We start from the raw sequence: 25,415 nt of genomic DNA on the forward strand, positions 1-25,415 counted from the left end.
TATATTTTTTTTTATCTCTCGCTCTAGGGACTGCAATCTTCCCAATCTCAGGTTGAATTATCCCATACTTCACTTTTCTTATTGCCCGTCCTGCTCACCTTCACTTCTTATAGGTCTTTGAGAAAGCCTTATAGTTCAATACAATTGACTTCACCCTCTACAGTCCTTGAACCATGCCTTTTTGGATTCTTCTCCCATAAACTCATCCCTCCCCATCCTGTTCCATTTCATCAGAGGTCCTTGATAGACTTCAACAGACCATCTTGAGATGTACTTGAGACATCTCCAAAGAACCCCCCTCATCTTGACAGGAGGGTCTGTTGTCCCCGACAATAGCCCTCTTAGACTGAGCCCCAAATCATTCCACATCCTGCTCTTTCTCCCCCCCAGTTCTCTTCTCACTCGTAATATCTCCTCCTCCTCTGCCCCATCCTCTTCTTCCTCAGAAGAAGTCCTTGGAGGCGGCCTCCACAAAGTTGGGAGCGGACATGAGGATGGCGATGGTGCAGATGATGTTGAACACACTGAAGGCCACCAGGCAGAGCCGGTCGATGACTGCTGCCGCAAACTTCCACTGGTCAGCCACGCTCTCCGTCTCATCCTGCTCACGGAAGCGGTCCGCCATGTAACGCACTTCCTCCAGAATAGCCTGGAGCTGGGGGTCGCCTATACGCCCTGCTGAGTACTGTCCTCCACCCCCCATTCCGAAAACTCCGCCACTGGAAATGGTACTAGGGCAGCCCACGGTGTCCCCGTTGGGGGTGGGGGGTGGCGGAGGGCTGCAGAATGGAGGTGGCAGATGGGGAGGGGGACTGCCTGCTACTCGAGGAGGCCCGGCCGAGATGCTGTAATTCTGGATGTGATCTGGAAGCAGTGGGGGGTCGTCCAGATTCTGGAAGCCAATGTAGAGCAGGTTTCCATTGTTGTTGGCGCTGGACTGGGCGTGAAGATGGGAATGACCCAAGTGCTGGGGGCCAGCCTGGAGAGGGACCAGGTTCTGGGGGTGGAGTGTGGGGTCTGGAGGGTTAGGGATGCTACCGCTCTGGGAGCTTGAGGAGCAGCGCCGTAGGTTGGGGGCGCAGGGTGGTCGCTCTGGGTCATCACTCTCCCCTGGGCGCTTCATACGTAGGAACCATGCTACCCACTGCAGTAGGACCACATTAACCTGAAATGAAGAGAAAGGAGAATCAATCAGAGAAGGATGTTATAATATACACTGAGTGTACAAAACATTGAACACCGCTCTTTCCATGAGACTGACCAGGTGAAAGCTATGATCCGGTATTGATGTCACTTGTTAAATCCACTTCAACTCAATATTAGGAAGGTGTTCTTAATATTTTGTACACTCAGTGTAGATACATAGCAAGGGAGGTAAACACATCTAGTGAGGAATACACCTACACCTAAAAAGGGTAGTGCACTTGAAAATACACTAGGGGGAAAACCTTTCAGCTGGTAAAAGCTTGACACAGTGGGTGGTGTATGCAGATGCTGGTATATTCAACTTGACCTTTTGTATTCAATGTTACTTTCATGAGCACAAGAATGAGAACATTACCTAAGGCAGGAAACCTTTTATATAAAGCTTCATTTAAATTCTAACCATGGAATTAAAGTTAGACACAGGCATTTGTCTCCCCCTTAGGTATCTTTTATCCCTTTTATATCTAGACAAAAACCTGTCTTTATACCGTCTTTTCTTTTATATCTGAAAGCGGTAGGGGGTCAAAAACGGTGTACATTAAAAGCCGCCAAGAGAAAGTCATTGTTGCGGTATTTTCTTTAAAAATTCTGCCTACGGCTCTGTGAAAAACGAGACGTTCAACAAGTCCGAGCTTTGGGACGACGCTCACTTGGGTGAACCAATCACAAAACTTCAAAGTGATACTTTGGCATGTATTCTCTCCATTCACTTGCTCTTCATCGCTTGATAAATTCACTAGAAATTTCTCCTCGCATGTTAAATCAGTTGGTGAAGACGTTTTCTAGCAAGCTATCAACGTGCATATAATATATAACAGGTGGAGAGAGGCTAGGAAAAAAAGATGAAATGCCGATCTGCGTTCTGAATGAGTTACAGCAGATCATCTGCCCATTGCAACTTTTGAAGAGGTAGTGTCCACTGCTTCTGGTCTGCACTTCTGGTCTGCGCTGCTATCTTGGATTAACTATCTAATGTTATCTAAATGTAATAATGATTAAATAGGCTACATTTCTTTAAATGGACAATTCTGTGCACTGTCTTGTGCAAATTTTAAATTGACACACTACCTGTTAGCTAAGGTGACAGAGATGATTTGCAGGAATTTGTAGTATTGCATGATGTCTACAGTGCATTCGGAAAGTATTCAGACCCCTTCACTTTTTCCATAGTTTGTTACGTTACAGCCTTATTATAAAATTGATGAGAAAAATACAATTTAATCAGTCTACACACAATACCCCATAATGACAAGGTAAAAACTGTTTTTTAGACAATAAAAAACGTAAATATCATAAGTATTCAGACCCTTTACTCAGTACTTTGTTGAAGCACCTTTGGCAGCAATAAGTCTTCTTGGGTGTGACGCTACAAGCTTGGCACACCTGTATTTTGGGAAGTTCTCCTATTCTTCTCTGCAGATCCTCTCAACCTCTGTCAGGTTGGATGGGGAGCGTCGCTGCACAGCTATTTTCAGGTCTCTCCAGAGATGTTCGATCGGGTTCAAGTCCGGACTCTGGCTGGGCCACTCAAGGACATTCAGAGACTTGTCCTGAAGCCACTCCTGCATTGTCTTAGCTGTGTGCTTATGGTAGTTGTCCTATTGGAACGTGAACCTTCGCCCCAATCTGAGATCCTGAGTGCTCTGGAGCAGGTTTTCATCAAGGATCTCTCTGTACATTGCGATTCATCTTTCCCTCAAACCTGACTAGTCTCCCAGTCCCTGCCACGGAAAAACATCCCCACAGAATGAGTTTGCCACTACCATGCTTCATCATAGGGATGGTGCCAGGTTTCCTCCAGACGTGAAGATTGGCATTCAGGCAAAATACTTCCATTTTGGTTTCATCAGACCAGAGAATCTTGTTTCTCATGGTCTGAGAGTCCGGTTTTCACTTTGTCATTGTGGGGTATTGTGTGTAGATTGATGAGGAAACATTTTTATTTTAATCCATTTTAGAATAAGGCTGTAACGTAACAAAATGTGGAAAAAGTCAAGGGGTCTGAATACTTTCCGAATGCACTGTACTTTGACGCTAAATAGCGTTTTCAAATCTGAGAGTAAATAGAGCCGCGAATATATTGATAAAGGTCTACTCCGAGAGAGATTTACATGATCATCAAAACGCCAGGGTAAGCCTACATGAAAACAGCCCTTATTTTAAGTGTTTCTAAAATCCCCAATTGGAAAAATGAATGGTGGGAAAATGATTGGAACCATTTCCCCATTTGACTGCTAGGTTTTATGGGTATTATGACACCTCCACTGTGGCCTCTATAGTGTCTGTTGTTGTTGTTGTGCAATTATTAACATTGCCGTTCGATGCCCTTCTCTGAACCCCCATCATTTACGTTGCTAATTGGCCAGCTGACTACCCAAAGTGGGCCATTTATCAGTGGGAAGACCTTGCAGATTGCACCAATCTATAAAGCATCTTCAACCCATCCATTCTCCTTCACCAAAACCCATTCTCTGAGTTGATGACATCAATAAATCTGTAAATGCCATATCAGCCAAACAGGGGAAGCTGAGAGATGCATTTGGAAAAGCTTCAAGGTATTGCACAAAGTGAGAGACTGAGATAAGGCTAGAAACTTCGTCAAACACAAGTCTACAGACCCAATGTATTATTGGGTCCAACCGAAAGGTATGGTACTGTTGATGCGAACTTGGACAGACTGCAAAGGAGTGAGGAGATATATAGTGATTTGTTATTATAAGTGGTTTAGAAGGACAAATACAGAGGGATGTGAAAATTAGAGATCGGAGGGTGAAAAGATGGAGAAAACTATAGAAAGAGGCGTTGAAAGAATAATTTATGACAGTTGGAGTGAAGGGCAGATAAAGATGGTAGCAATTAAGGGGTCAAAGGTAGCATGGCGTCAAGTATTGCATCAGTCATTTTTTAATTGTGGTGGCATTTGCGCCTCTCACCTTTGCAACCATAAAAAAAAAAAAACACTTTAAAATGACATAGTTGCACATCACATTCTGTTTTTTAATTGAACTGTTTATCAATGATAAACCACAATGCAAGTTCTTTATACTGCATAAAAATGTATGTTTATACATTGTTTGAAGCAAATTGTTTAAAGCAAATTGGCTTGTCCCACTAGTGATGAGTATAGTTGTAGTGACAGGTTTTTGAGATTTAGAGATATCTATCGATTATTTAGAATGCTAGAAAGTAAATAAACGTTGTAAAGTTTAAAATGTTATGTCAATGTTACCTGCTTGTAAAACACTCATTACAAAGATATAAATGGACCTTAAGCGTTCCCTCCCTTTTAATGTCTTACATTTGAGGACTCCATTGATCATTTGGTGTGTCTAAATACAAAGTGTCATTGGTGTTACTCAATTTAAATGAAGAAAACTTGTGAGCAAAAGTATTAATCATATTACTTTGGTAAAAACATTTTTAAGGGTTAATGACCTTGGATTTGAGCATCTGTGGCCTCCATTTAAGAAAATCCTCAAATTTGTCAATGGTGTTACATCATTGTTGTTACTACTCCTACTGGTGGTGGTGTTATCATAGTGGTACAAATTATTTAAAGTCACTAAGCTACCATATTAGTTGATTTACAATGGGAAGATGTACCCAAATACATTTCAAATAAAATACAAATCTAGAAAAAAAATATTCCAAAATGCCATGCCCAAATGCCACTGCAATTCAAGAACGAACCGCAAGTGTTTTGCCAGTTGCAGCAGAGGAAATGGCTATACCAAAGGAGGGTAGCAAACCAAAATAGTTGGCTTGTTAGCATTAGCCGTAATGGGAAAAACTGTAGCATTGTGATATACTAGGAGACCAGCCATGGAGGGGTTGGTGGGTGAGTTTATAGAGCGAAGCGTGACGTGTTTTCCTATGGGAAATGCTAAATAATTAGTAATGACTGGTGGTAGGCTAGCGGTTAAGAGCGTTGGGCCAGTAACCAAAAGGTCTCTGGTTCGAATCCCATTGCCGACTAGGTAAAAAAAATCTGTCTGTGCCCTTGAGCAAGGCACTTAACCCTAATTGCTCCTGTAAGTTTTTCTGGATAAGAGCGTCTCCTAAATTACTAAAATGTAACTGTCTTTGGCTGGAGTAGACAGCATGAGCTCTGGCCTTACCCATTTGGGCATCTGTCCTCCATTTGGGTCGTGGTGATGATACTGCAGCACCACTGTTGTAGCTATGACTGACATCCCAACAATGATCATAGTACTGGCAAAGTACTGTCCTGAAAGGTGGGCAAAAAAGCAGGAAAGAGACAAAACAATTAGAGTAGAGAGAGGAAGCCATTTGTAACAACAATGCTAACAGTGGTTCTTGCTGATCATGACTTGGCATTTTTCTTGGGCTTTAGTGAGCTGCATTTGTGTTTTAGTAGCCATCTGTCTGGCTGCAGGGAGCTCACCGTACATAATTTCCAGCAGCGAATCCTTCAGATATATTTAGCCAATTACATTTAAGGACAACCAGATGGTTAGATCACCAGGGCCTGATAAACATTTGGGACAATTATTTCAAGTGCACATACACACACATTCTAGACTCTAACACACGTATAAGAACACACACACCTATGAGAGGGATGGAATCTGAAGTGGCTGGCATGATCTCTGCCACCAGCAACATGAAGACAGTGAGAGAGAGCAGCACAGTGATACCTGAAAAGAGAGAGGAAGATATTGAAAATGTATAAAACAGTGAGTGGATGCTGAGCACCATCTCAATTCTAACTGACTAGGCTCTTGGGTTTTGAAATCCTCAGTACAACTATAACACGCACTACTCCCCACACTTATCACACATTTATTAACATCAGTGCCTCAATCAGTTTTGATCCCGGTCAAGCCTACAGAAATCCACATTTGTAAAGAGAAACTTTCTTATAGGCATCTCGTTTGGCAAATACTTTATGGTCTCTACCAATCAAGCCAATGGTTATTGATTTCAATTGAATATGATTCGATTTGGTTCGATCTGATGCAAAGTGTGACAGAGTAATGTACCCAAAGTGAAATTACTTTACTACATTCTTCTTCTTCAGTTGCCCTTAGTAGAGCCTTACTTCTAACCCACACATATGCTTACCCTATATTAGCAATCCATCTACCTCAGCTGTCTCTGCCCCCCCAACTCCCTCCCTTCTCCATCTTCATTCTTCATTCATCAGATTTAATCTTCATCTCCTCCCATTACCTATGTCCCACTTTTTTTTTAAACCCACATTTTACAAGTGCTTTCTTGGCATAACTGGTACTGTCCAGAAGCAAGCCGATAAAACAAACATCTGTCAAGTGAGTCAGTCCTGTTCGCTCAATAGATAAAACGAATATCCCTTCAAGGGTCGAGAGGAAATCAGAAAATCACTTTTAAGAATGTCACAGTAAAAAATGGACAGTGGCTTTCATTTAAGCAATATGCTTATCTTGGCTAGCCTGGTTGATACCAAACTCCAAGTCCTCGTTACTTCAGCGGCTGGGGAGGCTCCTTTGATGTTGTTGGCACAATCAATGCGTTTCAAATGCCACCCTATTCCCCATATAGTGCACTACTTTTGGCCAGAGCCCTGGTCAAAAGTAGTAGACTATAAAGGGAATAAGATGCCATTTGGGATGCAGATAGAGCCTCAATAATGAAGGTTGCTGTGCTTTTACACTGGTTTGTTCCACTCTACATCTCTCTCGCTGTAACACCGCCACACACAAATAGGCTGTGAGCGCTGACCCCTTGCTTTACAACTGTTTGTTTTCAAATCCAAATAGCAAGAGTTTTCAATGCCCCTCGGGTAATTTTTGGGGGTAATAACCAATCAGTGCCAAAGCACAAAACTGGGAGAATTTCAACCCTTATCATGAGACTCGATTTAGAGTTTTAAAAACAGCCTCTCCTCACTACGATAGGTATTGGGTACATAGCTTGTGTTGTACAACATAACCTGGTATCAGCCAGGCTGTATCTTGGCACTTAATTCCTTAAAACCTGTTCATCAAGCATGGTGTCAAGCTGAATACCTGGAAGGCTGTGTGTACGCTCTCACTCCCTAATCAATTCCTGGGCTTAATTACATCAATATGTTAATTGGCTGTGGTGTGTAATACAATGCAGTGTAATGCATCCTCAAATTAGGTTAAAACATTTTACATCCCCAAAGTTCTTCTAGGTCTTCTTTGTTTTCCTCCAATTTTTAGTTTTTTCTAGAATCAATCTACTCTCCCTCCCCTGTCATCTTTTCTTCCCTGTCACCATTATTCCCCCACATCCTTTTCTTATTCCTCCCTATACTCTCTAATGCATTTCCTCTTCTCCTCCTCTCCATGCTGCTGTCCACCATCCTCTCATCCGCTCCTCTCTATGTTCCTTCTAGAAAAATAAGGTTAGTCTATTCTATCACTCTTGGATCATGTTCTCCTCTGCTCACCCAGAGAGATCTTCTCTCCGGAGTCGGCAGGCAGTAGGAAGATAAGCAGGGTCATGGAGGATAGCAGCACACAGGGGATGAGCAAGTTTAGAGCGTAGTAGAGAGTGCGCCGGCGGATGGTCACAACGAACGTCACATCAGGGTAGGGCTCCTTACAGCAGTCATAGAACACCTCGCTACGAGTACCTGGCACTCCTTGAGAGAGGGAGTGAGAAAGAAAATCAAAAAAAGAGTTAAGGAGAGAATACATTTTTTTTAATAAAAGTTTAAGTTGAGTTGACAATGAAGTTGAGAAATTGATAACAGAAATTTAGGAGGGCAATTCCAACCCCACTGACCCACTAGGTCCCACTCCCCGTTGGACATGTACCCGGAGATGTCGGCCTCATTCATTTGTAGGTCCATCAGCCAGCCATCGTACGTCCACGAGCCAAACTTCATCTCACACTTTTGGATGTCGAAGGGGAACCAACGTACGTCCACGTTACATGTGCTCATGAAAATCCCTGACAGACGTGGAAAGAGAGTGATTAAAAGGGAGGCAAAGAGTGAAGTATAAGAAAAATAGACACTTTCCTGTGCACAGGGCGATTTGAAAAGAGAATGAGAGACATTTGACTTTTTGTCATTTTACATTTTAGTCATTTAGCAGACGCTCTTATCCAGAGCGACTTACAGTAGTGAATACATACATTTCAATTTCATTTCATGCATTATTTTTTTTTTTGTACTGGCCCCCCGTGGGAATTGAACCCACAACCCTGGCGTTGTACACACCATGCTCTACCAACTGAGTCACAGGGAAGGCTATATACTCTATGCATATACAATCTTGGCCAAAAGTTTTGAGAATGACACAAATATTAATTTCCACAAAGTTTGCTGCTTCAGTGTCTTTAGATATTTTTGTCAGATGTTACTATGGAATACTGAAGTATAATTACAAGCATTTCATAAGTGTCAAAGGCTTTTATTGACAATTACATGAAGTTGATGCAAAGAGTCAATATCTTTTTCAAGACCTCTGCAATCCGCCCTGACATGCTGTCAATTAACTTCTAGGCCACATCCTGACTGATGGCAGCCCATTCTTGCAGAATCAATGCTTGGAGTTTGTCAGAATTTGTGGGTTTTTGTTTGTCCACCCACCTCCTGAGAAGGATTGACCACAAGTTCTCAATGGGATTAAGGTCTGGGGAGTTTCCTGGCCATGGACCCAAAAGATCAATGTTTTGTTCCCCGAGCCACTTAGTGATCACTTTTGCCTTATGGCAAGGTGCTCCATCATGCTGGAAAACGCATTGTTCGTCACCAAACTGTTCCTGGATGGTTGGGAGAAGTTGCTCTCGGAGAATCTGTTGGTACCATTCTTTATTCATGGCTGTGCTCTTAGGCAAAATTGTGAGTGAGCCCACTCCCTTGGCTGAGAAGCAACCCCACACATGAATGGTCTCAGGATGCTTTACTGTTGGACTGACACAGGACTGATGGTAGCGCTCACCTTGTCTTCTCCGGACAAGCTTTTTTCCAGATGCCCCAAACAATCAGGAAGGAGATTCATCAGAGAAAATGACTTTACTCCAGTCCTCAGCCGTCCAATCCCTGTACCTTTTGCAGAATATCAGTCTTTCCCTGATATTTTTCCTGGAGAGAAGTGGCTTCTTAGCTGCCCTTCTTGACACCAGGCCATCCTCCAATAGTCTTCGCCTCACTGTGCGCGCAGATGCACTCACACCTGCCTGCTGCCATTCCTGAGCAAGCTCTGTACTGGTGGTGCCCCGATCCTGCAGCTGAATCAACTTTAGGAGACGGTCCTGGCGCTTGCTGGACTTTCTTGGGCGCCCTGAAGCCTTCTTCACAACAATTGAACCACTCTCCTTGAAGTTCTTGATGATCCGATAAATGGTTGATTTAGGTGCAATCTTACTGGCAGCAATATCCTTGCCTGTGAAGCCCTTTTTGTGCAAAGCAATGATGACGGCATGTGTTTCCTTGACAGAGGAAGAACAATGATTTCAAGCACCACCCTCCTTTTGAAGCTTCCAGTCTGTTATTCGAACTCAATCAGCATGACAGAGTGATCTCCAGCCTTGTCCTCGTCAACACTCACACCTGTGTTAACGAGAGAATCACTGACATGATGTCAGCTGGTCCTTTTGTCGCAGGGCTGAAATGCTGTGGAAATATTTTTGGGGGATTCAGTTCATTTGCATGGCAACTTTGCAATTAATTGCAATTCATCTGATCACTCATCTGATAACATTCTGGAGTATAAGCAAATTGTCATCATACAAACTGAGACAGCAGACTTAGAAAATTAATATTTGTGTCATTCTCAAAACTTTTGGCCACGAATGTACAGTGCATTCGGAAAGTATTCAGACCCCTTCACTTTATCCACATTTTGTTACGTTATTTATAAAATGTTTTTTTTCCTCATCAATCTACACACAACACCCCATAATGACAAAGTGAAAAACAGGTTTTTAGCAACAGATACCTTATTTGCATAACTTTTCAGACTATTTGCTTTGAGATTTGAAATTGAGCTCAGATGCATCCTGTTTCCATTGAGCATCCTTGAGATGTTTCTACAACTTGTTTGGATTGATTGGACATGATTTGGAAAGACACACACCTGTCTATATAAGGTCCCACAGTTGTCAGAGCAAAAACCAAGCCATGAGGTTGAAGGAATTGTCCATAGAGCTCCGAGACAGGATAATGTCGAGGCGCAGATCTGGGGAAGTGTACAAAAACATTCTGCAGCATTGAATGTCCCCAAGAATACAGTGGCCTCCGTCATTCGTCAACGAAGGAAGTTTGGAACCACCAAGACACTTCCTAGAGCTGGCCGCCCGGCCAAACTGAGTAATTGGGGGAGAAGGGCCTTGGTCAGGGAGGTGACCAAGAACACGATGGTCACTCTGACAGAGATCCAAAGTTCCTCTGTAGAGATGGGAGAACCTTCCAGAAGGACAACCATCTCTGCAGCACTCCACCAATCAGGCCTTTATGGTAGTGGCCAGACGGAAGCCACTCCTCAGTAAAAGGCACATGACAGCCTGCTTGGAGTTGGCCAAAAGGCACCTGAAGACTCTCAGTCCATGAGAAACGAGATTCTCTGGTCTGATGAAACCAAGATTGAACTCTTTGGCCTGAATGCCAAGCGTCACGTCTGGAGGAAACCTGGCACCATCCCTACAGTGAAGCATGGTGGTGGCGCATCATGCTGTGGGAGTGTTTTTCAGCGGCAGGGACTGGGAGACTAGTCAGGATCGAGGCATAGATGAACAGAGCAAAGTACATAGAGATCCTTGATGAAAACCTACTCAGGAACTCAGACCTGGGTGAAGGTTCACCTTCCAACAGGACAACAACCTTAAGCACACAGCCAAGACAACGCAGGAGTGGCTTCGGGACAAGTCTCTGAATGTCCTTGAGTGACCCAGCCATCTCTGGAGAATGCCAAGAGTGTACAAAGCTGTCATCAAGTCAAGGGTGGCTACTTTGAAAAATCTCAAATATAAAATATATTTTGATATCTTTAACACCTTTTTCATTACTATATGATTCCATATGTGATTTTTCATAGTTTTGATGTCTTCACTATTATTCTACAATGTAGAAAATAGTACAAATAAAGAAAAACCCTTGAATGATTACGTGTGTCCAAACTTTTGACCCCCTACTGCATATTTATATGTATATATATATATATTTATATATATTTATATATATATATTTATATATATTTATATACATTTATATATATATATTTATATATATTTATATACATATCTATATATATTTATATACATATTTATATACATATATCACACACACACACACACACACACACACACACACACACACACACACACAGTTGAAGTCGGAGATTTACATACACCTTAGCCAAGTACATTTAAACTCAGTTTTTCACAATTCCTGACATTTAATCCTAGTAAAAATTCCCTGTGTTAGGTCAGTTAGGATCACCACTTTATTTTAAGAATGTGAAATGTCAGAATAATAGTAGAGAGAGATTTATTTCAGCTTTTATTTCTTTCATCACATTCCCAGTGGGTCAGAAGTTTACATACACTCAATTAGTATTTGGTAGCATTGCCTTTAAATTGTTTAACTTGAGTCAAACGTTTCGGGTAGCCTTCCACAAGCTTCCCACAATAAGTTGGTTGAATTTTGTCCCATTCCTCCTGACAGAGCTGGTGTAACTGAGTCAGGTTTGTAGGCCTCCTTGCTCGCACACGCTTTTTCATTTCTGCCCACAAATGTTCTATAGGATTGAGGTCAGAGCTTTGTGATGGCCACTCCAATACCTTGACTTTGTTGTCCTTAAGCCATTTTGCCACAACTTAGGCAGTATGGTTGTGGTCATTGTCCATTTGGAAGACCCATTTGCAACTAGCTTTAACTTCCTGACTGATGTCTTGAGATGTTGCTTCAATATATCCACATAATTTTCCTCCCTCATGATGCCATCTATTTTGTGAAGTGCACCAGTCCCTCCTGCGGCAAAGCACCCCCACAACATGATGCTGCCACCCCCGTGCTTCATGGTTGGGATGTTGTTCTTCAGCTTGCAAGCCTCCCCCTTTTTCCTCCAAACATAACGATGGTCATTATGACCAAACAGTTCTATTTGTGTTTCATCAGACCAGAGGACATTTCTCCAAAAAGAACGATCTTTGTCCCCATGTGCAGTTGCAAACCGGAGTCTGGCTTTTTTATGGCGGTTTTAGAGCAGTGGCTTCTTCCTTGCTGAGTGGCCTTTCAGGTTATGCCGATATAGGACTTGTTTTACTGTGGATATAGATACTTTTGTACCCGTTTCCTCCAGTATCTTCACAAGGTCCTTTCCTGTTGTTCTGGGATTGATTTGCACTTTTCGCACCAAAATATGTTCATCTCTAGGAGACAGAACGTGTCTCTTCCTGAGCAGTATGACGGCTGCGTGGTCCCATGGTGTTTATACTTGCGTACTATTGTTTGTACAGATGAACGTGGTACCTTCAGTCATTTGGAAATTTCTCCCAAGGATGAACCAGACTTGTGGAGGTCTACAATTTTCTTTCTGAGGTCTTGGGTGATTTCTTTTGATTTTCTCATGATGTAAAGCAAAGACGCACTGAGTTTTAAGGTAGGCGTTGAAATATATCCACAGGTACACCTCCAATTGACTCAAATGATGTCAATTAGCCTATCAGAAGCTTCTAAAGCCATGACTTCATTTTCTGGAATTTTCCAAGCTATTTAAAAGGTACAGTCAACTTAGTGTATTTAAACTTCTGACCCACTGGAATTGTGATACAGTGAATTATAAGTGAAATAATCTGTCTGTAAACAATTGTTGGAAACATTACTTGTGTCATGCACAAAGTAGATGTCCTAACCAATTTACCAAAACTATAGTTCGTTAGCAAGAAATTTGTGGAGTGGTTGAAAAACAAGTTTAATTGACTCCGACCTAAGTGTATGTAAACTTCTGACTTCAACTGTATTTGTGTGTGTGTGTGTGTGTGTGTATGTATATATATATATATATATATATATATATATATATATATATATATATATATATATATATATATATATATATATATATGTATATATATATATATGTATGTATGTATGTATGTGTGTGTGTGTGTGTGTATAATATATATGTGTGTGTGTATATATATATATATGTGTGTGTGTATATATATATATGTGTGTGTGTATATATATATATGTGTGTGTGTATATATATATGTATATATATGTGTGTATATATATGTGTGTGTGTGTATATATATGTGTGTGTGTATATATATATGTATATATATGTGTGTATATATATATGTGTGTGTGTGTGTATATATATATATATATATGTATATGTGTATATATATATGTATATGTGTATATATATATGTATATATATGTGTATATATTTATTTATATATATATATATATATATATATATATTTATTTATTTTAACAGAGTGGGAAAGAGAGAAAGAGAAAGGGACTCACCTGGAGGGAGATACTCTGCAAAGCCACTGGAGTTAACCAGCACATTGGTCTTGAAGGTAGAGTCAAAGTCATCGTCTGCACTGAGAAAGGAGAAAGGAAAGGGTGGATCGAACTCTAAAATGTAGTATTTTAAAGCAGAAAACGCATGCATGTAAATGTGATGCATGGCGACGTGATATGACTATAGGTGTATTACCTGTTATAGAGAAGGATGTCTGGCGTCCACACCTGGTCAGTTGTGAACCGAAGGTTTTTCACTCCAGGGTATTCAGATTGGTTCCACTTAAGATAATGATCAAACCAGCTCTGGAAGACAGACTCAAACTGGATATATTGGACAAGGCAATTGAAATCAACGTTAACCGGAATATACACTGAGTGTACAAAACATTAAGGACACCTTCCTAATATTGAGTTGTACCCCCCACTTTTTCCCTCAGAACAACCTTAATTCATTGGGGCATGGACTCTACAAGGTGTCGAAAGCATTCCACAGGACTGCTGACCCATGTTAACGCCAATGCTTCCCACAATTGTGTCAAGTAGGCTGGATGTCCTTCGGGTGGTGGACCACTTGATATTCATGGGAAACTGTTGAGCATGAAAAACCCAGCAGCGTTGCAGTTCTTGATATAAACCAGTATGCCTGGCACTTACCATACCATGTTCAAAGGCACTTAAATCTTGTGTCTTGCCCAATCACCATCTGAATGGCACACATACACAATCCATGTCTCAATTGTCTCAAATCTTAAAAATCCTCTCCTCACCATCTACATTGATTGAAGTTGATTTAACAAGTGACATCAATAAGGGATCACCTTATTTCACCTGGATTCACGTGGTCAGTCTTTCATGGAAAGAGCAGGTGTCCTTAATGTTTTGTTCACTCAGTGTGTAACAGAAGGTCCCCTGAGATACATTCACTCTCACTTCGACAGCTGTATACTCTTACTTGAAGCTGTGCTGTGCTTACCATCCGAAGCCAGATGTTAGTGGTGACGACCTGATTCTTCTCATCCTGTAAGATGTGAATCTTTTTAAGTAAATTCTTATTCTGAGGAGCTAGTGTATATTGAGAGACTTGACTCAAAGAATTGTGTATAAAAAAAATAGGTGCAGTGGATGATTTACTTTTACAGACAGGCAGGTGGCACAGGTATAGACGAAGGCACCAACAGATAGGTAGGCAGACAGATAAAATAACGTGAATGTAATCTGAACATTGATCCCTACCACATCCATGATCTGCATCAGACTGATAGAGAAGAAGACGGTGAGGGAGTGTGAATCGTTGCCCACCGGCCTCTCCATACGATTGTAGTCCTTCAGTAGGTTCTTCAACAGGGTCCTCTGGTGAGGGCCCTGCACCGACACTGAGAGAAGAACAAGGGAGATGGAAGGAAAGAAAGAAACGGAGAGCAGGAGATTTCAGAAGAGAGGTGACAGAAACAGAAGGTATCAAAAAGCTGTATACAAGTAACCTATTCCAGACTGGTCTGCACGTTTTAAAGTTTGAATTACATTTCTAGCTTAAACGGTTGAAGACTACTGTAGTAGCTACTGGAATTTTTCCCATTCAAGTCTATGGCTCCTGAAATTCATTTAGATTTATGCAAATATGGTTGTAGTGGGAAAAGTCTCATTAGTATCGAAACGTTTTTTTCAAGCAACAGTATCAGGACCAGTCTGCATGCTATAAAGTTGTTTTGGTGTTGGTAGCGGTTCAGGAACAATGGCGTCTCCAAATTCTTCCCGTTTAAGCTTATTGAGCTTTTATGCACATTTGAAACAATTATAGTTCAAAAAGTGTAAATGGTATCAAAAAGCTGTTGACAAGCACACCATTCCAGACCGGTCAGCACATTGTAAAGTTCGAACGATGTTTCTAGCTTAAATGGTTTAAGACTAGTTACGGTCCAAACATTTACCATGTTAACCTATGGCCATTGAAATGCATTAGGATTCATGCAAATGTTGTTGTGGTGTGAAAAGTATCGGTAGTATCAACAAGTTTCTTTGAAGCACACTGCGGACAGTCAGCCTGCACGTTTTAAAGTTGTATTGGTAGCTTTTATGGGAGCGGGAGGAGAATAATATTAAGTATGAACCGTTTCTAAAGTTATGCTTTGCTTTCAGAAAGCACACCTAATTAATGAATAATAAAGCAGTTTTGTGTAAAACCCCTGAAGCGCTACAAATGCATGTAGTGTGAATCATTAAATAAGGCCTGCTAAGGATTTGCTTAAAGAAAGTGTTGTGTGACTCATTTAGAAATGTAGAATTTTACTGACGATTATATCTTCGATGCGTTTCTGTTTTATTACTCACATTAGGAGGACGAGCTGAAAGTAATGGCGAGAATGGAATTAATGGAATGGTATTGAACACATCAAACATGGTTTCAACAGTTTGATACCATTACATTGACTCCATTCTAGCCATTATTATGAGCCGTCCTCCCCTCAACAGCCTCCTGTGCTTTCAACTACTGTAGGACCACCATCTTGCACTGCATTAGAACTTGTGTTATGATGTATTACTGTTGTGTATGCTTCTAACTCAAGTCTGTGGGTTTTAAATATTTTTGAAGTCGACTTAGCGTCTTTTGTCAGCTTCTAGCTATTGTGTATGGTTTTGGCAGCTGTATTTGCTTTTAGCTTTTAACCTCATAGGCCCATAACTGTAGCTGTTATGTTGCCCGATATGTGTGTTGCTGTTGTGTGTCATTTCACATCCATTTGGTGTACAAACAGACGTTAAGAGCGCTTTCAGGGGTCTGTACTTCTAGCTGTTGCTATTATCCTTTACCACTGTGTGTCAATAGCCAAAGGAGAATCAGGTATCACCGGGAAAGTATCAAGAATCTCTACAAAAGGTTACGGTCTGGAAATGATTTACGGTTTTGCATTGAGAGGAAAGTTCACTGTCTCTTTACCTAATTCCAGGGCAAGCAGCCTCTGATATACTGTAGTAATACCTTTTTAATTTCCCTTAGTAACCTACCTCTTCCACTGCTTACAGCGCATCTACTCTCTCTGCTATAGAAACATGTCCATAACAGCATAACAAGGACGCAAGATCGAACCAGCAAGATCGAATCTAGAATGGTGTTCAGTTGAAATAACACCATTCAATTGACGTGAACGCCATTGACAATTGACTGTTCCCTGCTGGTTCAATCCCATAAATACTGCACTTTCTGTCAACAGAGATTTGGAGAAAATAGAGGGAGAGAGTGAGGGATCAAGGTTTTTACATTTACGATTGCAGCATAAAATCCTTCCCTAGTAAAGCATTTATCCCCATCTCTCTCTCAATTTATAAACCGACTCTCTTTCTTTTTGTCTGTCCCCGCGATAAACGACATGTATTGACATACATTGAGCACCACGTCACGTCAGGCTCCGAATAGCAGATGTAGACTACTGTATTAACTATGCACACAGGTAGGCATGTACACACAGACAAACATAAAACAAGAGCACAAACACTGACAGAACACAAAAAAACTCACACACAAATACACACACTTCTCATTCGTCCTCTCCTCCTTTACAGTGATATTTTCCTAGTCTTTCCCTCTGGCTTTGTAACTCTAATCTTTCAATGTAGTCAGAGAGAGAGTAAATAGAGAGGCAGACCTACCCTGGACCAAAGCAGAGAATCCACAGAGAACCAGAACCACAGAGCACCACATTTCTAATGGATAGGGATCGGAGAAGAGTGCAGCTGAGACAGGGATAAGAGGAGAAGAGGAACGGACAGGAAGGTTGGATTCAGAGGCTGGAATATGCCTGATTTGCATCCACAAAGCATCAGAAGGAATGAATAATTGAATCAGAGATGAGAAAGACAGAGATATGGGTGGCAGGCAGTGAGGTACGGAGCCTAAGTTTGCACACGCCGTCTGGAAAAATGCAGTGAATGAGTGGAGGAAAAAAACAACTGATTCTACACAAGCCAGCCCCCATCTCTCTCTCTCTCTCTCTCTCTCTCTCTCTCTCTCTCTCTCCTTATCCCCCCTCCCTTACCGTGTCCCTCTGCTTCCCTGGGAGGTGGAGTCTAGAAGGAAACCGTGAGAGGAAATAAGGGATGTGGAAAAAGAGAGGAGGGGGAGCCTCAACTGACCTTTTTGAGAAAAATAGTCCGACCTGATTGATTTGTCAACATCTTAATTGACAATATTACAGAATATTTGTATCTATTCCATTAGTTACGTGTGTGTGTGTACAAACATTCCTCTTGGGTCCAATCTCCAGATTTGTCTGTGCTGGTCAGTGATATACACAGTCTACTGGAGCAAAGAACTGATGGAGAGGAGAACTAGTCTGTGTGAGTGAGCGAGGTGATAGATAGGTGAGTGATTTGGCTGGGTTGTGTGTGGTGGGGTGGGGAAGTAGCTCTGTCAATGAGGGGGGCAGGGGGGGGTTGAATCAGCAGGGGGGATGGACTTGTCTAATTGAGAAAGTGCTGGGCTCTGCATGGGGGCCCAGGAATGTGCATAGTTAGACTCCACTCCTCATTCGTCCTCATGTAGTGCTGATGCTGGGAAGAGGAGAGAAACAGAGAGGGAAAGAAAGAGGGAGAAAGAGAGGGACTGTAGAATACAATATCCTATTACTTCTGCTGCCTTTCGCTATCCATGGCTTATGGGGAGTTGTCAGGCCTCTCCTGTGCCCTAGAGGCACATATTCACGCATGGGTGCACACAATGATGAATGGCCCGTAGAATGGGGGGAGGAAAGCATTGGTATGGGTTAAGTAAAGAAAACTGCACCAAGCATGAAACAACGATATACAGGTAACTGCAAAAATAAAGGAAACACCAACATAAACTGTCTTAATAGGGTGTTGGGCCATGACGAGCCACCAGAACAGCTTCAATGCACCTTGGCATAGATTCTACAAGTGTCTTAAAACATACGACACCATTCTTCCACCAAAAAAATCCATAATTTGGTGTTTTGGTGGTGGAAAACGCTGTCTCAGGCGCCCCACCAGAATCTCCCGCAAGTGTTTCAATTGGGTTGAGATCTGATGACTGAGACACACACACACACACACCCTTTAAACCCCCTATGCTCTTTTGAGACCCCTCTTTCAAAGTTACTGAGATCTCTTCTTCTAGCCATGGTATCCAAAATAATGGGCAACAGGGCATTTTTATACATGACCCTAAGCATGATGGGATGTTTTAATTGAAATTGCTTATTTAACTTAGGAACCACACCTGTGTGGAAGCACCTGCTTTCAATATACATTGTACCCCTGATGTTGTCAAGTATTGCCTTTATTTTAGCAGTTACCTGTGTGGTGCACAACTGTAACAGGCCGTGTAAGATTCCTGTTGAATCTACATACCTCCATCATTAGAATGTGTACAGAATGAACTAAAGTCTGATTAAAATATGGTGTCAAATATGGTGCCTGTCCTATTACGCACTATTGTATTGTGCCAAAATCAAAACCGTGACGCCTCATAAAAATATCCGTGTCAGCCGGCAGGGTGTCGGTGACATCTGGTGGTTTGTACAAAAACTACATTCAGGGTAAAGAGAACTATTTCTGACCAACCTGTAATGAGGGGAGAGGAGAGGAGGAGGGGAATGAGGAGGAGGAGAATATCAAGAGAATGATAAAGAATATGAAAACAATGAGTAGCGGCGTTTGTAAAACAATTGATATGGAAGCTGGGTAAATAAAATCATTTTCATTATGAAGACTACGATGGTTATCATGATGAAGAACACGTGGATGCTGCTGGCGATGATTTCACTAGGGAAGAATAGTTCATCCCATTGATTACTGAGTGCTTACCCGGCCTCTCACAATGGAACCATGGCTACATCTCAAATTGCACCCCAATTCCTATGTAGTGCACTACGTTTGACCAGGGCCCATAGGACTCTGGTCAAAGGTAGTGCACAATATAGGGAATAGGGTGCTGTTTGGGACACACACGCAATTAGTCATTGTGCTGTGTGTTTTTAATTACTCTCTTGATTGGATTAGGGCATTATACTACGCTGACGACTCCCACTTAATAGGGTATTATTAACAACAAGTGTATTATCATACAGTTGAAGTCGGAAGTTTACATACACTTAGGTTGGAGTCATTAATTAAAACTCGTTTTTCAACCACTCCACAAATTTCTTGTTAACAAACTATAGTTTTGGCAAGTTGGTTAGGACATCTACTTTGTGCATGGCACAAGTAATTTTTCCAACAATTGTTACAGACAGATTATTTCACTTATAATTCACTGTATCACAATTCCAGTGGGTCATAAGTTTGCATACACTAAGTTGACTGTGCCTTTAAACAGCTTGGAAAATCCCAGAAAATGAAGTCGTGGCTTTAGAAGCTTCTGATAGGCTAATTGACATCATTTGAGTCCATTGGAGGATTTATTTCAAGGCCTACCTTCAAACTCAGTGCCTCTTTGCTTGACATCATGGAATATCAAAATAAATCAGCCAAGACCTCAGGAAAAAAAACTGTAAACCTCCACAAGTCTGGTTCATCCTTGGGAGCAATTTCCAAACGCCTGAAGGTACCACATTCCTCTGTACAAACAATAGTGCACAAGTATAAAGACCATGGGACCATGCAGCCGTCATACCGCTCAGGAAGGAGACGTGTTCTGTCTCCTAGAGATGAACGTATTTTATTGCGAAAAGTGCAAATCATACCCAAAACGACAGCAAAGGACCTTGTGAAGATGCTGGAGGAAACGGGTACAAAAGTATCTATATCCACAGTAAAACGAGTCCTATATCGACATAACCTGAAAGGCCGCTCAGCAAGGAAGAAGCCACTGCTCCAAAACCGCCATAAAAAAGCCAGACTCCGGTTTGCAAAAGCACATGGGGACAAAGATCATACTTTTTGGAGAAATGTCCTCTGGTCCGATGAAACAAAAATAGAACTGTTTGGTCATAATGACCATCGTTATGTTTGGAGAAAAAAGGGGGATGCTTGCAAGCCAAAGAACACCATCCCAACCGTGAAGCACAGGGGTGGCAGCATCATGTTGTGGGGGTGCTTTGCTGCAGGAGGGACTGGTGAACTTCACAAAATAGATGGCATCATGAGGGAGGAAAATTATGTGGATATATTCAAGCAACATCTCAAGACATCAGTCAGGAAGTTAAAGCTTGGTCGCAAATGGGTCTTCCAAATGGACAATGACCCCAAGCATACTTCCAAAGTTGTGGCAAAATGGCTTAATGACAACAAAGTCAAGGTATTGGAGTGGCCATCACAAAGCTCTGACCTCAATCCTATAGAACATTTGTGGGCAGAACTGAAAAAGCGTGTGCGAGCAAGAAGGCCTACAAACCTGACTCTGCTACACCAGCTCTGTGTCACGACTTCCGCCGAAGTTGGTCCCTCTCCTTGTTCGGGCGGCGCTCGGCGGTCGAAGTCACCGACCTTCTAGCCATCGCTGATCCTCTTCATTTTCCTTTGGTTTTGTCTTGTCTTCCATCACACCTGGTTCCAATCCCATCAATTACATGTTGTGTATTTAACCCTCTGTTCCCCCTCATGTCCTTGTCGGTGATTGTTTATTGTAAGTGCTTGTGCACGTCTGTCCTGGTGTACGTCGGGTTATGTACCCATTATTTGATTTTGTTTTCCGGTGGGTTTTTTGTTATTAAACTGCGCCGTTTGGAAACAGTTTTTGCTCTCCTGCGTCTGACTTCTCTGCCGCCAGTACGCACCCCTTACACTCTGTCAGGAGGAATGGGCCAAAATTCACCCAACTTATTGTGGGAAGCTTGTGGAAGGCTACCCGAAATGTTTGACCCAAGTTAAACAATTTAAAGACAATGCTACCAAATACTAATTGAGTATGTAAAATTCTGACCCACTGGGAATGTGATGAAAGAAATAAAAGCTGAAATAAATCCTTCTTTCTACTATTATTCTGACATTTCACATTCTTAAAATAAAGTGGTGATCCTAACTGACCTAAAACAGGGGATTTTTACTAGGATTAAATGTCAGGAATTGTGAAAAACTGAGTTTAAATGTATTTGGCTAAGGTGTATGTAAACTTCCGACTTCAACTGTATCTGCGGCATTTTCAAAGTAGACTTTTCCTGATGGATTATCTTTTGACAAATGCCTTTCACCTGTCTCATTGCATACTTCTAGTAGGCCACTATCTAGATGTGAGTATGTGTTGTATTTTGACTTTACAATACCTGTCTTTATCCTCCTCTCTCCAACCCTCCTTGACTTCCTCTGTTAACTGGGGCCCCATCTGACACGTATTAATAGATGGAATTAAATGATGGTGAATGTCATTGCTATGACTTTTATTCCAAAACCATTTCCCTCTCCACATTGTCAGGCTAAAGGGTGACATATTTCATAAGCCCGTAAGTATCAGATCTCTGACTCTCAATCCAATTTGATTAATCTGTCATATTTCTATAATCTCCTCCCCGGCATTCATACACAGGACCATCACGCACTCTCTTAGATTAAATGGGAAATGATCCAAATTGCCACCTTGGCAAGCTCCCATGACTATAATAAACATAAAACCCAATAAAATAGTAATTCTTATCACGCAATAAAACTAAATGTCAACTATTCTTCCCTTATTCGACACACACACACACACACACACACAAAAGGAGAAAGAGGAGAAAGAACTGTGACTTGATGAATAATTCTGTTAGATGACAAATACTTTGCCATGCAACTGGGGGACAACTGAAACTGTGGATCTTAGTCAGTCATAAGCCTAGTTTAAATGAATATGTCATGATGGACATAACTTAATACTGGAAAATAATTAAATAAAGGAGTCATAATACAATTGATATCCATGGACATATGGTTCATATGCTGCTATATGGATTATAGTTCATAACCTTTACTTGTGTCTGTGGGAGGTGAGCTGGATTGATAGAGTTATTTCTGAGAGACTAGAGAAACTGAATATATTTTTGTAGTTTTGTCACCTAATTATCCTTAGGTAATATCCAGGATATATTTAACTGATGCTTCAATTCCTTTGTGTTGACTTTGAGGATATTGACTAAATGACAATTTAAGGAATTTAAAAGGAACAGGGGCATTCTTATCCAACAACGGTGGAATTGAAAACTTATTTGGAAGTAACTGAAATACGTGGAGAGGTAAGACTGAGCGGAATCAACTAGGTTTTAATAGTAATTTGGCAAGAATATTGATGATTGACATGGTAAGATTACCAGGTGCTGCAATAACTTCAATAATTCTAGTGTTTCTAGATACATTTTTTCCAACAGGTTTCCATTGTCTTATCATATTATCTTCAATGGAAACCCCATAGGGAAATGTCAATATAATATCAACCATTATCACAGAGGAAGATTTGTGTTGATGTTTACATGTGAACTGTGAATAGTATGAATGTCTTCTGTGAATCTCTTAGCATTCCGCAGGCATATCAACTCCGCCTCAGATTTATTTTACAATAGAGTTTGTGTTTTTATATGCTTCCCTCTCATACATTTTTACTGTTTTCACTCCAACTGGCTGCATTATCTCACTTTTTGTCTCTTTCCAAACCCCATAAAATATTTCAATCTGTATCAATCCCTAGATGGAGCCCTCTCCCTCTATGAATTTGACAATGCAGAATGAGGAGGATCAACGTCCCCTCCTTCAATCAAAAGTGGTCCCTCTCCCTCCTGTTTTTGGCAACCAGTGCAGAAGGAACCACTCATGTCAAAGAGGGGAAGATTACTCAGTGTGGCTCGATGGAACCCAGTCATCACCCACACTCCCATATTACAATGGCTGCCAATATGTCTCACCCCACTCCTCACCCCGAAGGGGAGACGATAAGGAAAAGGTTAGGGGGAAGGAGGTGAAAAAGGAAAAGAAAGGCGAGAAGCCAGCAGGAAATGAACAGAATGCTGGGCACAAGGAACGGATTTGGGGTAGTAAAGCCAAAAAGGCAAGCCCACAGAGGCGCCAGCAGGACATGAAATCCACTCAGTCACCCTACAACAGAGTCCGCATGTCTCGTATGGACTTAAGGGAGACAGAAAGTGGGCCACCCAGTGAAGGAGGTCAAAGGCTAGAGGCCACATCAATGGAGATGCAGGTCCGCCAGAGTCTACCCGAGATTATCATTACAACCAAAGACGACTACCAGCCAAAGGACTCCAATCAAACATCCAGCTCTGACAAGAATCACACCAAGTCTGAGGCCAAGGGCACCTATGGTGGAGGGGAGGAGAGCAGTGGTGCAGAGCCCAAGGATGGTCCCCATGACTGCCCTCACAAGAAGACCCAGAGCATCGGTCATAGGCTGGTCCGGCGAAGGGCGCTGTTTGAGAGGAGGCAGAGGCTGAATGACTGTGCACTCGCTGTGGGGATGTTTGGAGTGGTGGTCATGGTCACCGAGACAGAGCTCTCCTGGAGCGTCTACAGTAAGGTCAGCCTTGGGGTACAGATCTGGGTTCCAATGCTTCATTTTTTTCTGTATACTTTGAGCATTTGCTTGAGTCTGCCTGGAGTGCCAGATGGGAGGGGTTTGCAGTTTTGGGTCTTTTCTGTAGGTTAACTAAGCCAGGCAAGTTCAACCAGGCACAGATCACATTTTTGAAATGCGGGGAACACCTGGGTAATTAATGAGAAATAATGAGTTCTAACTCAGAGAAATGTATTTGAAGGTCTTCAGTGTTTGTTGCTGAAGATGGCATATTTGAATGAAGGTTACTGTGGCCAAGATGCAGTCTGAGGCGCGTTGTACTGTAGAGCGCTGTGGACAACGTGCCTTTTAAAGGAAATATTCCCGTGTTCACGAAGATTGTATCAATCTGATATTACCTTTAAATGTCAAGCGCGCTACAATGCACCTATGATTGAATCCCAGCTGTATGTTAAAAGAAGGCATATTTGCCAAATTGAAGGGTACTGTATGTTAAGATGAGTGAGTCCACTACATGTTTTCCCCTACAGAGCTCCATATACTCCGTGGCTATGAAGTCTATTATCAGCCTGTCCTCTCTTATCCTGCTGGGCCTGATCATTGCCTTCCACATCTGTGAGGTGCAGGTAATTCACTTGTCTGACTACTTAATATACTGGCCATATCTCCCTATTTTAAACAAGCTATGATCCCTTGGCTTAGATTATTTAAAGTCATTCTACTCTACAATTGTTTTTGTTATATGCCAGACTATAGTATAGTAGAGGTTCTATTGCTAACTGGGAAAGAAGATGGTGACAGAGGGCAATCTTGTCTGGTACCTCTCGTTATATCATTTATTACACTTTGACTACACTCTCAGTGACACTGTACTACGTCTATGCTCTAACTCAGATATGGTTTTGTACCCATACTCCCATCACTGTTAGCTCTACATCCACGATAACGGAGCAGAGGACTGGCGAATCGCCATGACAATGGAGCGGGTGACCCTGATCGCCCTGGAGCTGTTTGTAGCGATGGTGCACCCATTCCCAGTGGGTCTCCCATTGTCATGGCAAGCCATGTCCCCCACGCTGTCAGAGACGGAGCTCGAGATTGTGCTGGCTCTGCCCATGTTCCTGCGACTCTACCTCCTGGGTCGTGCCTTGATGCTGCACAGCCGACTCTACACAGACACGGCCTCGCGCAGCATTGGCGCCCTCAACAAGGTCAGAGGTCAACATTGGTCACCATGCAAGTGGTGCAACCTCTCCTTCAAATCTTAGTTACTTGCTTTAATGGACTTGTACACACTCAGTTTGAACA

The 25,415-nt window shown here is 41.9% G+C and overlaps 2 protein-coding genes across 2 annotated transcripts in view; one reads left to right on the top strand and one right to left on the bottom strand.

The window, feature by feature from the left end:
- Positions 1–17,615, bottom strand: chrna11 (cholinergic receptor, nicotinic, alpha 11). Its single transcript, XM_014142096.3, has 10 exons — positions 17,309–17,615; positions 14,897–15,036; positions 14,637–14,681; positions 13,857–13,966; positions 13,661–13,740; positions 7,960–8,127; positions 7,622–7,816; positions 5,778–5,864; positions 5,325–5,434; positions 1–1,165 (listed from the first exon to the last, which is right to left on the bottom strand). Exons 1-10 carry the CDS (start codon positions 17,466–17,468, stop codon positions 443–445), a joined length of 1,818 nt encoding a protein of 605 aa, XP_013997571.1. The 5' UTR covers positions 17,469–17,615; the 3' UTR covers positions 1–442.
- Positions 14,881–25,415, top strand: part of LOC106570095 (small conductance calcium-activated potassium channel protein 2) — a 24,345-nt gene continuing 13,810 nt past the window's right edge. The window contains exons 1-4 of the mRNA XM_014142091.3: positions 14,881–15,118; positions 23,271–24,110; positions 24,638–24,733; positions 25,037–25,318. Of these exons, the coding sequence (XP_013997566.1) occupies positions 23,271–24,110; positions 24,638–24,733; positions 25,037–25,318 (1,218 nt within the window). The 5' untranslated portion in view covers positions 14,881–15,118. The remainder of the gene's footprint in view (positions 15,119–23,270; positions 24,111–24,637; positions 24,734–25,036; positions 25,319–25,415) is intronic.

This window comes from Salmo salar, chromosome 14 (assembly GCF_965601325.2).
Source record: "Salmo salar chromosome 14, fSalSal1, whole genome shotgun sequence".
NCBI classification, from domain to species: domain Eukaryota; kingdom Metazoa; phylum Chordata; class Actinopteri; order Salmoniformes; family Salmonidae; genus Salmo; species Salmo salar.